At 36.5% G+C, this 15,069-nt stretch overlaps 1 protein-coding gene across 1 annotated transcript in view; it reads right to left on the bottom strand.

Annotated features, from left to right (window-relative positions):
• LOC148591499 (regulation of nuclear pre-mRNA domain-containing protein 1A) overlaps nt 1-15,069 on the bottom strand; it is a 36,357-nt gene that overhangs the window by 10,664 nt on the left and 10,624 nt on the right. The window contains exons 3-6 of the mRNA XM_088537462.1: nt 14,424-14,530; nt 14,247-14,341; nt 13,195-13,321; nt 12,921-13,096 (exon numbers count right to left, since the gene is read on the bottom strand). Of these exons, the coding sequence (XP_088393588.1) occupies nt 12,921-13,096; nt 13,195-13,321; nt 14,247-14,341; nt 14,424-14,530 (505 nt within the window). The remainder of the gene's footprint in view (nt 1-12,920; nt 13,097-13,194; nt 13,322-14,246; nt 14,342-14,423; nt 14,531-15,069) is intronic.

Below are 15,069 nucleotides of genomic sequence, written 5' to 3' on the forward strand. Positions count from 1 at the left end.
AGACTCCATAATTAGCACTAAGCTTAACTTCTCGGTGTGGAATTGCAAACAACAGAAGACCCTCTTTGATGCACAATGGGCCTTAATTCTTCTCTCAGCATAAGGCAGGAGACACTGATGAGCCAGTAGAACAAAATGACTTACAACAACAAAGTATTCAAAGCACTTCTTTCTTGGCAGCACTGCTGAAAACGATGTGTGCAAACTGGCTGCAGAAGAAAGAAACCTCTTGTTTTGATCAGCATAGCCCGACTTTCTCTTATAAGCACTGTAGCAGAAAAATTAATTGGCAATCCACATAAACGATAGATGAGAAACTAGCCAGGAAACCAAAGAAGTAGTGGCTTAAAGATTACTCTCTGGAGGATAACTCAGCTGATTAAACATCTTGCTGCCATCCACGTTCTAAGATAGCACTATGGCCCAGGAAGAAATCAAGAAAACGAGGAAACACTAATTCTTGAGGGGAATACGTCACCTCAAAAAGAAACAGGCATGATCTAGACAGAACTCTAGCTGAGCTTAGCTCCTTTCTTAGAGGACAAAGCATGGCCAGATGGTGTAATTTCCCATCAACAAAATCAGTGTTCATACTGAGCACAATTTCTGTTCTGGATTTGTACCCATAATTCTGCTTGTGCTTTAACTCACAACATTCCTATGTTGGAATAAAAAGCTTTGAGATAATATTGGCTAGGAGTAATGCATAGCTTTCTCCACACTTATGAACAGAGACTCCTGTATCTATCCACTCCTGTATCATCAAATAATGCTATAGCGAGCTGCAGTAAGTGGGTTATCTCTAAGAGCAATCATGTAGACAAAAGTTAATTCTCTCCACGGAGACTATATTTAACACAATTCAAAGACCAATGACAAACTTCTGTACTGAAAAGGCACTCATTAACTACATAACCTGTGAAGGTGAGCCCAAGAAATGCCTCGCTTTCAAGATGGCATGCTGAACTGTTTCGCTAAACAGTCAGTATTTGTAATACTAACGACAGTGGTACACCTTTCAGACCCAAACTTTTTTAAACCACAGGTTAATGTATTACAGGTTAAGAAAAGCATCATTTTCTTGAAAAAGGCTAAGCATGACTTACACCTATGCAATATCTGTTACTAATGTTGGTTGCCATGGCATCACTGGAGTGAAAGACTGAAAGGATGTGGTTAGAACGTAACGATCAAATATCAGTTTAATGTAAGCCTAAGATTTTTCTGGATATCATATGATTATCAGGATTAGAGAGGTCAAGTATTCTAGAATGAAGCCGGCACACTGATGGTAGAGCTCATCCAATGATCTATCAAATATATTGGGCTGACAGTCCCCTCTTTTGACCATGGCTCATTTTGATGTATGTCAATCAACTCCATCTCTACTAAGAAGTAATTTTAAAGGGGAGAATTTGTGATGCTCCTGAATTTAACCAAGTTTCACCTTGATGCTCTGAATGCTTAGGCAATGAAAAACACCAATCTCAGCTACTCTGTTGAGTCTTGATGCATAAGATAGTAACCTACGACCAGGGAAAATGAGAGAAAGAAAAACGGTTCTATAAAAATGTCTATTCTTACTGTCATTTTAGTGACCATCATACAAGGAGAAGGCAGATCATACACCCAGGTGGCAGGGGAAAGCAATGACACACAGATTACAATGAATTAGGATGTGATGCAGGAAACAACCAATTTCCTATCACTGGCCCTTGAAGAATCATTTCCTCTACTTCCAAAACTTCATGTGCTTGAAAACATTACAGTAGTATAAAACAGGGTTAAGTAACACTGTTTGATCAGTCTTCTGCTTTCTACAGTCATCGTAACTGGAAGTCCTTATCTCATCCTCGACAACAGGCCAATGCTAAGGCTCTTTTTAAAAATATTTAAAAGTAGCTCAACTCTCCACATGAGATCCAATAAATAGTTTACAGGCAGAACACTGAAACAAATTGCTACCCCTCTACCTCCTTTGCAGTGAGAGGACAGAAAAATTTGTGTAAAATTTGTGTATTTGTAAAACAAATGTCATCTATGCACTACTGACTTTTAAAAAGGATGGAAAAAAACATAATTAAGAATGGAAAAGGATAATGAGACACCTGAAGAACACGGATGCAGAAAGTGTCCTGACTTCTGACTTCTAAGATTCCAGTCAGATGTCAATCTTGCTTCTCCAACCTTTGTCACATTGCCCTATTACTGTTTTAGACGTGTCATTTATGCCGTATTTTCAGAAGTAAATCTACAAGTGTTTGAACAGTAGAACCCAAAGTTCAAATGTGTATTGCCTACTTTCAGCGTGTACCTTTGAAAACATATCTCTCTTTGTAATGCAGTAATAACTCAAGCAGCCACTATGCATTTCCCATCCCCAAATTCTGCATGCAGCAGAGATTTAAAACTGGTTCATGTACTACTTGCAAAACAGTCTCCACATTTAGATCAGAGATGCGGCAGCATACAGAAGTCTTCTTTGGAGGAATGGGGATGGGAAGGAGAAATCAATCAAAAAAAATCAGAGGGAAACCTTTAATTTGCAGGCAGAGCGAAAGCTTATTCTTGTAGTCACTTCTATGTATCATTCACAAGCCTAAATTAAAAGATTCACAGCATAGCATCAAATACTTTGGGACTTGTGCTATCTTACAAAACACTGATATATATTCCAGCATACAGAAGCACATATACTTTAACTTCTATGATTTATTTTAAAAGCATGTGGTATTCTTCCCACTTCTCAATTCCTTCGCTCACCCGCATATACAAGCGTTTTATATCCAGTGACAGACAAACCCAGCTATGGAGAGAAAAGTCCTCATTTTTGGCTAGGAAACGAATCTGCAATTCAGAGAACTAAGGTTGGGGCAAGTCATGCTCTTAACAGTAATTTATCTCCTCTAAGTCCTCATCTTGTCCACTAACAAAAAAGACGTAGTGACTTATTCTTCACCAAGTTTTCTGCCTAGCAAGAAATACAATCACAATACATTCCTCTTTTGCCCTATTTCCTCAAAAAAATGTTTTTGATTACCTTAAAAAAAGTTCTTTTTTGGCAGAGTGTGAAAAACAAGTCATTAATTTTTTTTTTGACACTTTCACAACACAAAGGATTCCAAGTAATCCCGCTTAAATTCATACCACCCTATTTCAAATACTGAATCTCTTTATCCTTTTAAAAATACGTACAGAAAAAGAGGTCAGAACAGCAGATTCCTCATTTTCTTGATGCACAGCTCCCAAATCAAGCAGATTAACTTCCTTTTTTAATGCACTAACAACATATTCCTGAATTATCAAAGCAGTAAAAATTTAGAACCTTTTGTGAAGCCAATTTTGCAGATGATGAGAATTAAATAGAAAGGTTCTTTTGCAAACAAATCCAAGGATTTTGCCTCATAATGAAAGCGATAAAAGATAATACAGCAGAAGAAGCTGCTAGGAACAAAAGAAAATTGCCTAAAAATACTGGCTCTTCAGATGAGTCATTTTAGAGCAATATTCATATCAATTCTATTACTGCATGCAAATACTTTCACTGTTAATAGCACTATTTATTCAAGATGAGGAGCACAGAGGTAAAAAGGTGTCCAATGAGTGGTGATGCCATTTGATTTCTATAGATAACTGAAACTCCTACCTCTATCTCACAGCAAATCCCAGTGTGCCTTTCATTCCTCCCCTCCACACCTCAATTCCCTTGATGTCTTCTGTAGCCTCCAAGGCTTATTTTGGTAAGAGCCAGAAGCAGTTATGGCTGGTTCCAAGCATCCAAGCTGCACGAACCTTAGCAGATTAAGGGGCACAAGCTATTAGCTTTCCTTTAGGTCTGTCTTCAATCCATTATTTCTGAAAACTTTTTTTTTTTCTTGAGCAAATTTGTAAGGAATTACACTATTTTGTCTACTGACAAGAATTGATAGACAGTACAACTGCATTAGTCCAGTCTCCTGAGAAAACAGACCAACAGCCACCTACAAGTCTATGATAGTAATCTACTTCCTTTTTCCTCCAGTTATGGCCCAATACTAGCTGAGAAATGTTGGAAAAATGTTTGACACTAAGTCAAGCAAATGAATTTAATATGCTTTCTACTTTGGAGATTCATCTTCCTTATATTTTAATGGAGTGAAATTTTGGAGTGACATACAGTTCATTTACAGGATTGATACGTGCCATTGTGATTGGTTTGTCCTCTCCCTGTATTTTTTTTCTCTTTATTAATACTGCCATCCACAGTGGCAAACTTCAAAAGTAGACTAATCTGCAAGATTCTTTTACATTTACCAAAGCTGAAAAACATCTAAACTGTTTCTGCCTGAACACAGAAGTAAATCTACTCTTGTCCATGATTTTTATTGAAAGTTAAATTCACAGGAAAGGAATAAGGGCAATCCTATGGCAGAGAACTCTTTCCAGCTCTCCCTTTCCACAGCCACAGGGCTAGAGAACTAGTCTGCGAGTAAAACAGCACTCACTCCCTGAGTACCTGCTTCCTGATCTGTTGCTGATGTAGCTCTTCCATCTCCATTAACTTAGTACATACAGTACATGTAACTTCAAGAGACCATCAATAATGTGATGTTTTCACTGTCCTCAACCATGCTTCCATTTGTATCATCCAAAGCATTTTTTCCCCCCTCCAAGATACCGGTAACATGCTATCTTGGTCAGGGAAATCTAGCCAGGAATAAAATCATTCAGATTCTAAGACAATTTTAAGAGAAGATGCCAGAACAAGAATAGTTTATATACACACACAATTATATATGATTAGGAATCTCAGCTTCCAAAGCAAAATAAGTACACACATTTCTACAAGCTTCCTGCAGCAACATATAAAGCCCTGCCCTTCTCTTCCCATTCTCTCCCTGTATTTTGTTTCAGAATACACAGGTTGCATGTGTATTTCAGTATGGAGGGAAGTCATGAAGATCTACTTTTCTGAGGAAAAAGACTATTATTTTCCATGGAGATTAATCTTCAGAATCAGGTCAGTCTTTTAACTGAAGCTTAATCAAGAGCTTAAAGGAAACATTCTTCAAAATTCAGCATTGCACTTTATGCTTTAACAGCGATGTAGGCAATTCTTAAAGAGTCAGAGTTTTCAGCTATATCGCCACCGAAAGAAGTGTTACCTTCCATAAGTTTTCACTTTCTCTGGGGTTCTTATCCTACTACTCCATTATTTGGCCCATCCAATCCATAGTATTTTTTGAGCTCTCTAAGAAGCAATAAAAGCTAGCTTTTATAATATCCTCTCACCCCCCCTTAATACACTGACTTAAAACATTAGCGTAATTTTGCCAGAATCTTGCAAACAGTTGTTTCTGACCCCTACACTTCCACTTTAGTTGAGGAGATAGGCAAGTTACTAAGTTCCCCCATCCTGGCAGTAAAGTATGACTAATAAAGGGGCAGTTGATTAACGGACTCTGAAAATATTTGTCACCTTAATCTATTACAGAAGCATGAATATTGTTACCTGTGTATAAGTGAGGAGACAACCAAATAAGAACATTCATCCACTGTCTACAATAACTATATTGTACTCAAGTTGTGTCTGGTAGACTGTTTCCACATTGTGCGCACTCAAACTCTTTAAAATGCATTACCTTTCTGGCCAGAAACAAGTGAGTGTCACTAAATTCTGTATCAGTTTTTATGCAAGTTGTTTATATGGCTAACACCATACCGGTTTTACTAAGCACCCAAGGGCTACAGCTGAGAAGGAACGATGTCTGCTTCGTTTCTCAGCAAGGTTAAGAAAAAAAAGCTACCCTTTTTTCCTCCGTCATTGAACTCTCTCTAGATACCTCTAGAAGCACTTCTAGTCAAACTTTCCAGAGGAAAAAAAAAAAAAAAATACACGTATACACAGTAAAGATTAACGTGGATGGAGCTCTTCAATGCAGTTAACTTCTCTAAAATTTTTAAGTAAAATTTCTAGATCCTAATAATAGCAGCAAATTTATCTAAGCACAACTACCCTCAAATATATGCTAACTTATTTTCCTATTAAATGAAAGTTTCAGAAGCCATTAGCTAGAGCATGAGTTTTTTATTCATTTATTTTATAGCAATCTCAAACTGTTGAGTAGAGTTTTGCAAAAGCTTCCTTCCCTTTTTCCTCTCCTTCCAGTGTTTTTTGATGAAGCATGTTTTGCAAACATTTTCTTTGTACCTCAAACTGACTGAGAAAAGATGCTTATTCTACACAGTTGCCTTTTATGGTAACTTTTCCCCAACCTAGCTACCTGATATTTTATGTTTCTCTTCCAAGTTTATTGGTGCTTTAAAGAGTTACACAAACAGCAAAAGAAGGCTTCAGTTAAGGGAAGGGAAAAAAAAATGTTTGCAGTAATTCTCAAAAATATGTTCCTAAATTTTATCTGGTTTAGTGATACCATCGTCAGGAATAAAAGTATGCTTTACTTGGCAGCAATATTACTGTATTATTGTGGAGAATAAAGGCTTGTAGAAAAATGAATAAGCTTTTTAAAAAAAAAAAAAAAAAGAACCAAAAACGTGCACTATACTGGTCACATTGACATATGCATGCTTGGGCTTCAACATCTGTTAAAAAACGTAAATTTTTCCATCTCCCCTCTCTCCAGCAAGCACCTGATCAAAGCAAAAGGAGTATCTCTGCTCAAAAAAGCACCACATTTTAAGTCACTTGTCAGTCTACAGTTATCTATTAAGAACTCTAGTAGTTCTACATGGGGCACATCCTGCTCATTATTCCTTTTTTCATTTTCCATCCTAAGTCTTCACTAGGACAAAAGAGGAATCCCATTACATACCTGTAAAAAAAAAAAAAAAAAAAAAAAAAAACAACACTTCAGAAAAATGGAAATAATGCCATTTAACTTGGTTAGCAATTTAAGTCTGGGCTTGCTACAGCCAGGAACATTCTACAAAGAATGTCATTATTGAGGTAAGACTTGCTGTTTTCAAAGTGAATATCCTCACTGTGTCTCTTTACAAAAAGGATTTCAGAAGGTATCTCATATACTGGAAGGTATCCAGGTACTGGATTGCAAGCACCTGTTCTTCTATTATTTTTTTTTAAAGTAACTGCAGAGTAAAGCTTGAAAAAAACCACCCTCCACAAACAAGGGTGAAACTGGTAAAAAAGTTTTTGGAAAACATTGTACAATGTTTTATTATTCTGTTTCAGAAGCACCTTCAATGTGACAATGCTTTAAAACATAATTAAGCAAAATGTTGTTCTTTTAAAACAAGGATGAGTAAGGTGCAACATAAGATCTGCTACAAAAGTTAGGACATATTTAAATCTTAGCATGGATAATTTCACTAAGGCAGTAAAAGCTGGTTATCTGAATGGTAACACAGAAATCTAAAAATCTAATACTCTTTCAGCTACTAATTGTGAAATTATCTTATTCTGTACCATAATATCTAAGATCAGTTGTTTGGTACAATATCAAAAAGGGTATTGATTGGTCTTGCTTAAGGCCAGAGATTATAAACTTGCTACTCTCATAAAACAACACTGAACAACACAACACTGACACCTGGACCTTTCTTTGCTGTATCTGATATAAGGACTGCTATTCTCCACTCTAGTAAATTACTTCTACAAAGCTTAGCCTTAAAAGTAGTATTTCTTGCCACTTTCTGCAATAGAAATAACACATTTGCAGAAGAAAAAGACTACATTTAAAAGACAGGTCAGCAATACATAAGCATGTTTAGGAAGCCTTTTTCTATTGCAAGTAAGATGCAACCTGTGACAATCTCCCACTTGAAATACTCCCTCACACTTCTCATTCAATAAATCTTAAAAGATGACAAGTCTTGCACTTAAATGTCAAATTCTCCCTCTGGTTTCTCTCCTATCACCTCTGGTCTACTACTAGGTCTACTGAAGTTAAGTTTCTTTTCCAACATCAAGTAGTAAACTTGAGTAAAAGACTTGCACAACTCAGTTTTAAAGTAACTGACCTCCAAAGCTGCATATATTACATGCAAAGTAAAGCATCTTAAAGCAAGCCTATGAGCAGGGACTTACAACTACCCAACAGGAAACTCCAAGCACTTCTATTTCATATAGGGTACAGTATGAGAAACAGAATGACATCTACTAGAGATCCCTAGCTTACAGGCTTCTCCTAGTTAGAAGCTGTGTAAGTTTTTCTGAAAAACAGTAAAGGTTATTCGAGTTTGACTCGCAAAAGGAGAAGGGAAAAAAAAAAGTGCTAGTGAATGCCTTCCCCTCCTTTATTGCAAGTTGCAGTAGAGGAAACAGGAGACTCAGTCAGTCTCCTCGGTCCAGGAATATCCAAGGAGTATTCAAACAATTTTCAGTAGAAGTCACATCCTACACTGAACTGAAAGCACACAGAACCCAGAACTCCTGGAGTTGTAATCTTCAATAGAAATAAACACACAAATTTACAGTGTCAAAGAGACTGTAACAAAGCAATTATTGGTATCACCACTTATAGGTAGATTTTTGCTGCCCAGAATTTATCTGAAGATTTTGAATATTCAAAACAGTCCTTCAAAGCACAGATGCACCTTTATTATTTCCACTTCCTGATAATCTCTCTCAACTAGCAGTTTTGTACCTTACTGCACCAGTAGCAGCAGTTTCAGTACAGTAGTATAGTTTGGACTGAATTCAATATTAATTTGAGTTACTGAGATTGTCACATTTAGAGAATTGTAGATTACCTAGAATACTACGAAGTGAAAGCTACACCAAAAGCAATGTAGGATTCAGGCTACAGCTGAATCTTTACCTTTGACTAGTGCAGGACAAGACACTGAAGCTGCTCAGCTGCAAGGACCTGAAACCTAATTTATTTCAATTTGCCTACAAAAGTAAGAAATTAATATGAATACGCTTTGCACAGCTGTATAAAATAATGAATGTAAGAGAACAGCAACATCAACAGAAGTCTCTTAATTAAAAGGAAGCTGCTAAACTATGGCAGGCCTTCTGGAACAACATTTCCTTTATGAGAATCTGAATTTTAGCAATAGGAATCTTCCCAAGTTTAAGGTGTTAAGTAGACGTAAGTACTATATAAAAGAAACTGGACCATCCAACAAACACTTATTACTCTAAAAATGAAGTGAAAATGAATAGAAGCTGCCTGCAAGTGTCACTCTGAGAAAATGTCTCATATGATCCTTTGTCCAGACGTGTAATTCATATGAAATTTTGTTCTTCCGAAGCCTTAATTTGAAATTGAAGAGTCTATCGCATAACCACTAAGAGTGTGCAAAAGGTAAAAGGAAGTCCCCATGCCTCCCCCACGCCCCCAAAAAGGTAAGGCCAAGTACTCCTCTCATTCATATCATCCCTTTAATTATAAGGAACATTAGTTCTAGAGTATCCACAGAATGGTGCATATTGCAGGAGACAGGAGCACATGGCTACTTATTTCTTTATAGCTTATTATCTGTTCTTGCACAGCATAAATAGCTCTATTTACCAGCTTTGATTTAAAAACACAAGATTATCCAACCTTTCTGTTCAAAAACTGAGGATGGAAGGAGGCAGAAGGGGAGCAGTGAAGTAAAGAAGTGGAAGACAGGAAGCAACACTAGTCTTCAGAGTTTTGCAAAAAATGCTTCCTACAGTATCATAGTGCAATGCTTATGTTTTCCTCTAATGGGCAGCATGGCATTTACTTGTAAAGACTATATAAGCTTCCAGATACAAATGAAGTACACTCAACTTTAACCTGTTAAAGAGTGAAATAAAAATGCTATTTTGAAAGAGTCTTTTTTTAAAGGGTCATAAGAGCAATTATAAAATGCATCTACATTTTAAGTTAGAAAGTATTGCTTTCGCTGCTTTTTCCCTTTTAGTAGCAGGAACTTCAATGAAAGTGACACCCAGCCTTTTGCAATGGGAATCCCAAATAACCTAAAGGACCATACTTTTTACCAAACACATGAAAGCTTTTGTGTCCAAGAGAAAGGAGTGGCACTGGATAAGCGCTTATCCATCTTGTGCATAAACTCAGTAATGTTCGTGCAAATACAGATGAAAACAGCACAGGCTTGGTATGAGCAGTTACATAATTTCTCCAGTTTTCAAAAACAACAGACAATACAGGATTTTGATTCTGAAATTTATTTTTAGCAGGATGTGCGCTAATGGAGGGTGACATCATTAGAAGATACGTCCATGTCCACCATCTGCAATAGAAGCTAGACAGACATTAAATAAAACAGTTTAAAGAGACAAAAATGACACTACTTACCCAGAGCAGAGTTATGACAGCCACCTAGCAAACACTATGGTTAGCTTTCTGTGTGGACACAATACCCTTTATTATTCACCTGTGGTCAAAGTCTTCTGTCAAAATTTAGTATCACATACACTACCTTGACTTTTATGGAAGTCATGAAATTCTGGTACAACAGACACAAACAACAACATCTCTTATTTTAAAATACATTCACACAAAAATAGGTTATTCGAGGTCACTTACCTTACACTCAACAAGAATTCTCTAGGATTTTAAATTCTAATACTGTTAAACCAGGTCAATGGCATGTTATATTTCAAGATTCTGCTAACACAACCAGTTGCTTCTTAGCATACCTGGGTTTAATTAGACAATCACATAGTGTATTAACAATATAGTGACACATATGTGATAAGTTCAGAAAGAAAAAAAAAAAAAACTGACACATTATAACCTAGAGACACTGTTATACCCCAAAAAAAGTCAAGTTGCAGCTTTCTACTGAAGGAAACCATCTTATCTAGAACTAAAGAATTTTTACCAGAAGTCAAGTTTGACACACAAATACTAGGAACAGAGAGTTTAAGGAATATATCTTCAAAAAAATAGGTGACAGGCCCTTCTCCAATTCTATTTCGAATGAGAAGCCAAAAAGGCAATGCTGAGTCTGAGGCATGGTGTTCTCTAAGTCTATAGAAACCAAGTTTATGTTTCAGAAAACAAAGGATTAGATGGGCATTTGACTACAGGTAATTGGCATTTATCCCAGAAGATAGCCATTCCATAAAAATGGAGAACAAAAATTCTGTCAGCAAACGCTACACATAGTCTAAATTTTGAAGTGTAAGATCCAGATATCAGGCACCAAATCAGGCACCAATTCCCAAGCTTGGAAGTGGCCACATGTAGCGAGCACTAGGAAACAAACAAACAAAACAAAACAAACAAACAAACAAAAAAACCCACGAAACTCACACACCTAAACAAGTCTAGAAGTATGATTTTAGGTTCTTTCTTATAGTCTCCTGACTTACAGACCTAGTAGAGCCTTAAGCCAACACCACCTTATCTTAAAGGTCTTCGTTAAGAACTTGCATTTATAACTCGCTAAGGAGTGTAAAAAGATTCTTTCCATCTACCTCAATATTCTAGACTTAATTTGTTTAGAACAGACTGTTAACTGTTACTGAACACGCAGCACTCACATTGTATAAAGCATCTAAAACTAGTCCAAAACCAGAAGTGTGCTGTATTCTCTTACACAGAACTCTGGTCTACTGATAAGGAGAAATTAAACTGTCTTATTTTCTGAAGCAAAAAATAAGTATTCTATTCACAGCTGCACGCTGTTTATAATTTCTGATGCATCAAGCTCTCTGGTTTCTGGAAGGATACGTCTGAAATAAGTTACCACGCTTGAATCAGTTCACTATCCTAATAGCCTACACCTAAATAGGCTGCAAGTACAGACAGTTATCTTCTGCAGAAAACTGCAAACATCTTATGACAACAGTCCCACATTAGTACTGTGGGAATCTGTCTTTTGAACACATCACAAGTTCACACAAATAGGGAAAGCATGGCAAGTAACTAGAAACTTAAAGCTTTCTAATTACATTGTGCCATGGGATCAGATGCTTCTGTGATCATCACTACACTGTAGTATCTATTTTAATTGAAGTTGGCAGGTATCCTTCACTCAGATGAAATAAACACAAGCTCTGCAGTAAGAACTTTCATCAATCATCTCTGTAAGGCACAGAGCAAAGGAAGCAAATCAAAAAATATGATTAGTCAGGGAATGATGAAATTGAGCTGACCTCTTCAGAGACACTGTAAGCATTATTTTTCTGCACTAAAAAGCCTGAATGAAAGTTTGAAGTTATAAAAAGGGGAAATTCACAGGAGTGAATAAAGGTTTTTATAATAGGCCTGTGCAACCTGAAAGGCAATTCATTTGTGCACCATGCAAGAACTACATGCACACTGCAGTTCCAGCCCACTACAACTGTAGAGCTACCTTGCCTTACAAGGAGACACAGCTTCAATTCTCTTCCTGCAATACCAAGATACTCATGTCTAAAAGTGGCGACAAGGGACTACAAGTCTCAGTGCGAAAGACACTGCTAACCAGCTGTGTTAAGAGGCTGAAGCACCTAAAACGTTTAATTTTATTTTACTAGGTTTAATAGAAGCTTGAATCAAGTTAGGTTATGCAGAAATCAGTTAAATTCTTAAAAGCAGCTTCAAAAAACTCACCTCTGTCAGTGAAGCCTTTCCACAAATAAGGATACTTAAACTTATAGCACATAATTAAGTAAGACATCAATGATTAAGTGACCAAAATTTGCTACACGGAGAATTACGTTTGTACCATTCACAATAAGACTAACTGCACTGGTTGAATTAAGTCTCTTATCTATTTTTCCTCATGTTCAGTTGTCATTATAAAGACAAATCCTGAAGTGACTGCAACTGTTACAACTGTACTGCTATCTAACGTTGAACTGGTTTAATAGTTATAAAATACCAAAGCCACAGAATTCCTGTTAATATGCTGGAAGCTAAGACCCAGGAGAGATGATTAAATATTTACCTTTGGAGAAAAAAGGTGTTTAAACCAACTATTTACAAACTCCAGCTTTAGTGAAGAATGGACTAAAACAAAATGTTACGCACTTCCAGCTTTTGTTCTTTCTCTGCAAGGAATTCTTTTTGACATCGTAGAAAGTCTGATAACATTCGAGTTAGCTGTTTTCTATCATCTATTTCAGCTGCCAACCTGCCATTGTAATCCGCCAGCAACATACATGCATCATCTACCATTTTGGAAAGTTGTTCCCCAGATTCCTTATCTAAAAGGCAAGCAGAGAGAAACAGGTAAAGCAAGATTTCGTTGTATGTTTTTAAGTTCTCATAGCAGCGTTTCAGTTTCTGGTTCTCCAGACCTCACCTGTTATTCTGTCTAACAGTGAAACATCCTGGACCTCTACAGGCAAAGAAGCTATCCTCTGATGAACTGCTGCATCCCCAGAGGCAGCATTTTCTAGTTCTTGTAATGCTCTAATAAGATCTGTTGTCTGAAAAAAGCATGCAAGATTGAGAGCTAGTTTATACCAATAAAATCAAATAAAAAACAATTCTTCATAGAGAGCTTACAGAACCCATTTTGGCTTATAAGCATTTACAATATCAGCATTATAACACTGTCTTATCTCAGACTGTAAAAGATATAAAATAGAGATTAATTCTCAGTACATCATTATATTCTTAGTTTTAAAGGTCACCTCCCTAAAACAGATTTATATTTAAATTCTTGCCCCAGGACTAGTTATGAATCTTGTATTTGGCACTAATGATCACTTTCCAGTACCATTCATTTTACCATGTATTTTAAAAATAAACAGTTATTTAACTTTCTTGTCGTTTTGCTTCCGAGCTCCAACCTGTAATGAAGCATATCAAAATGAAGTTTCAGGAAGCAAGGTGAGCAGATTGTTCAAAACACTTTAGTAGATTAAACCTTGCAAGCGTATACTGAATAATGAAAATTTTTATATATATAATCACACCATTTCAAAAATTCACAGTTCCCTTACATTGCCCAAACATTAATGTTAAGCTGTCTTTTCACAGAAGAACAAAGACGTCCAGCACCAGGTACCTTCAGGAAACAAAATGTTTCCATCTCACCTTGCAATAAGGAGGATGTTCGGATATGCAAAAGTATAGCAGTCTCTCCTTAGGAGACTAATACAGATCACAAAGTACAACTAAGCACAGCACTGGGGAAATTTTACATCCTATCAGGGAATATTAGAATCGCCAGGACCCAGATAGGGATGTAATCACCCTCACCATAATTTTCTAAACACTGAGCAGTGATCCAGCCCATAAGAAATATCTCATTACAGAGGAGAAAAAACAGTATTCAGAAATAAGAGCAATTGAAAAACTGTATATCGAGCTATATGACATTTGAAAATTTTATAAACACACTTTTACCTGTGGAGGATCAGTGGGAGAACCTCGAGGTGAACAGTTATTTTCATCAACTTTGATCTGTTCGTAAGTACGCTTCCGGACCTTTCTGTCTCCATCTAAATTGAAAGAAACAGAAGAGTCAAGGAAATAACATTTCAAGCAAGAGACTGAATCTTCATGCATACACAAAATACTTACATAAAGCTTGCCTAAGTTGTTCTAATACATCATTTTCATAAACAGACCTTTCTTCCCAGATAGAGAGTACTCTGCCAAGGTGTTTTTTACAACTCTCATCAGACTCACTGTTACAAAACAAAAAAGAAAGTCAGCACTAGATCAAAGCAAAATATAATCATGCCTGCAGCAATGGTTATCCTTTACATAAGGATCTTGGCATGCTTTACAAATACTTAAATAGCCTCAAAAAACAACAAAAATGAATTTTGCAGAAAAGAAAAAGACCAGTCCAACACATCCCAGCAAACAAACAAAAGATCCCAATGCCCAATCCTTCTCTCTCCTTGTGTTCAATATATAAATCTGTCTGTATCCCTATTATGCAATATTATGTAAATAGCCTTGCCTCAATACAAGACTCTAGAGTAGAAAAGCAGTATTTTAAAATTCAGTTTTTGAGACTAGCATTTTGCTCCTGCAATGAGATATATGACTGCTAAGGGAATGAAACATCATGCAAAACTAGTAATGGGAAATACCAATCTAACTCATTAATGTAAACTGAAAAGTCATGATTAAAGGCATAACTAATGGCTTTAAGGCAAAATGGACTGAATGCAGATAAATTTATTATATACCTTTAACAGCATCATAACTAGTCAAG

The sequence above is a fragment of the Tinamus guttatus genome, unplaced genomic scaffold (genome assembly GCF_059628265.1).
Source record: "Tinamus guttatus ecotype Peru unplaced genomic scaffold, ASM5962826v1 Tinamus_guttatus_pri_ptg000777l, whole genome shotgun sequence".
Lineage (NCBI taxonomy): Eukaryota > Metazoa > Chordata > Aves > Tinamiformes > Tinamidae > Tinamus > Tinamus guttatus.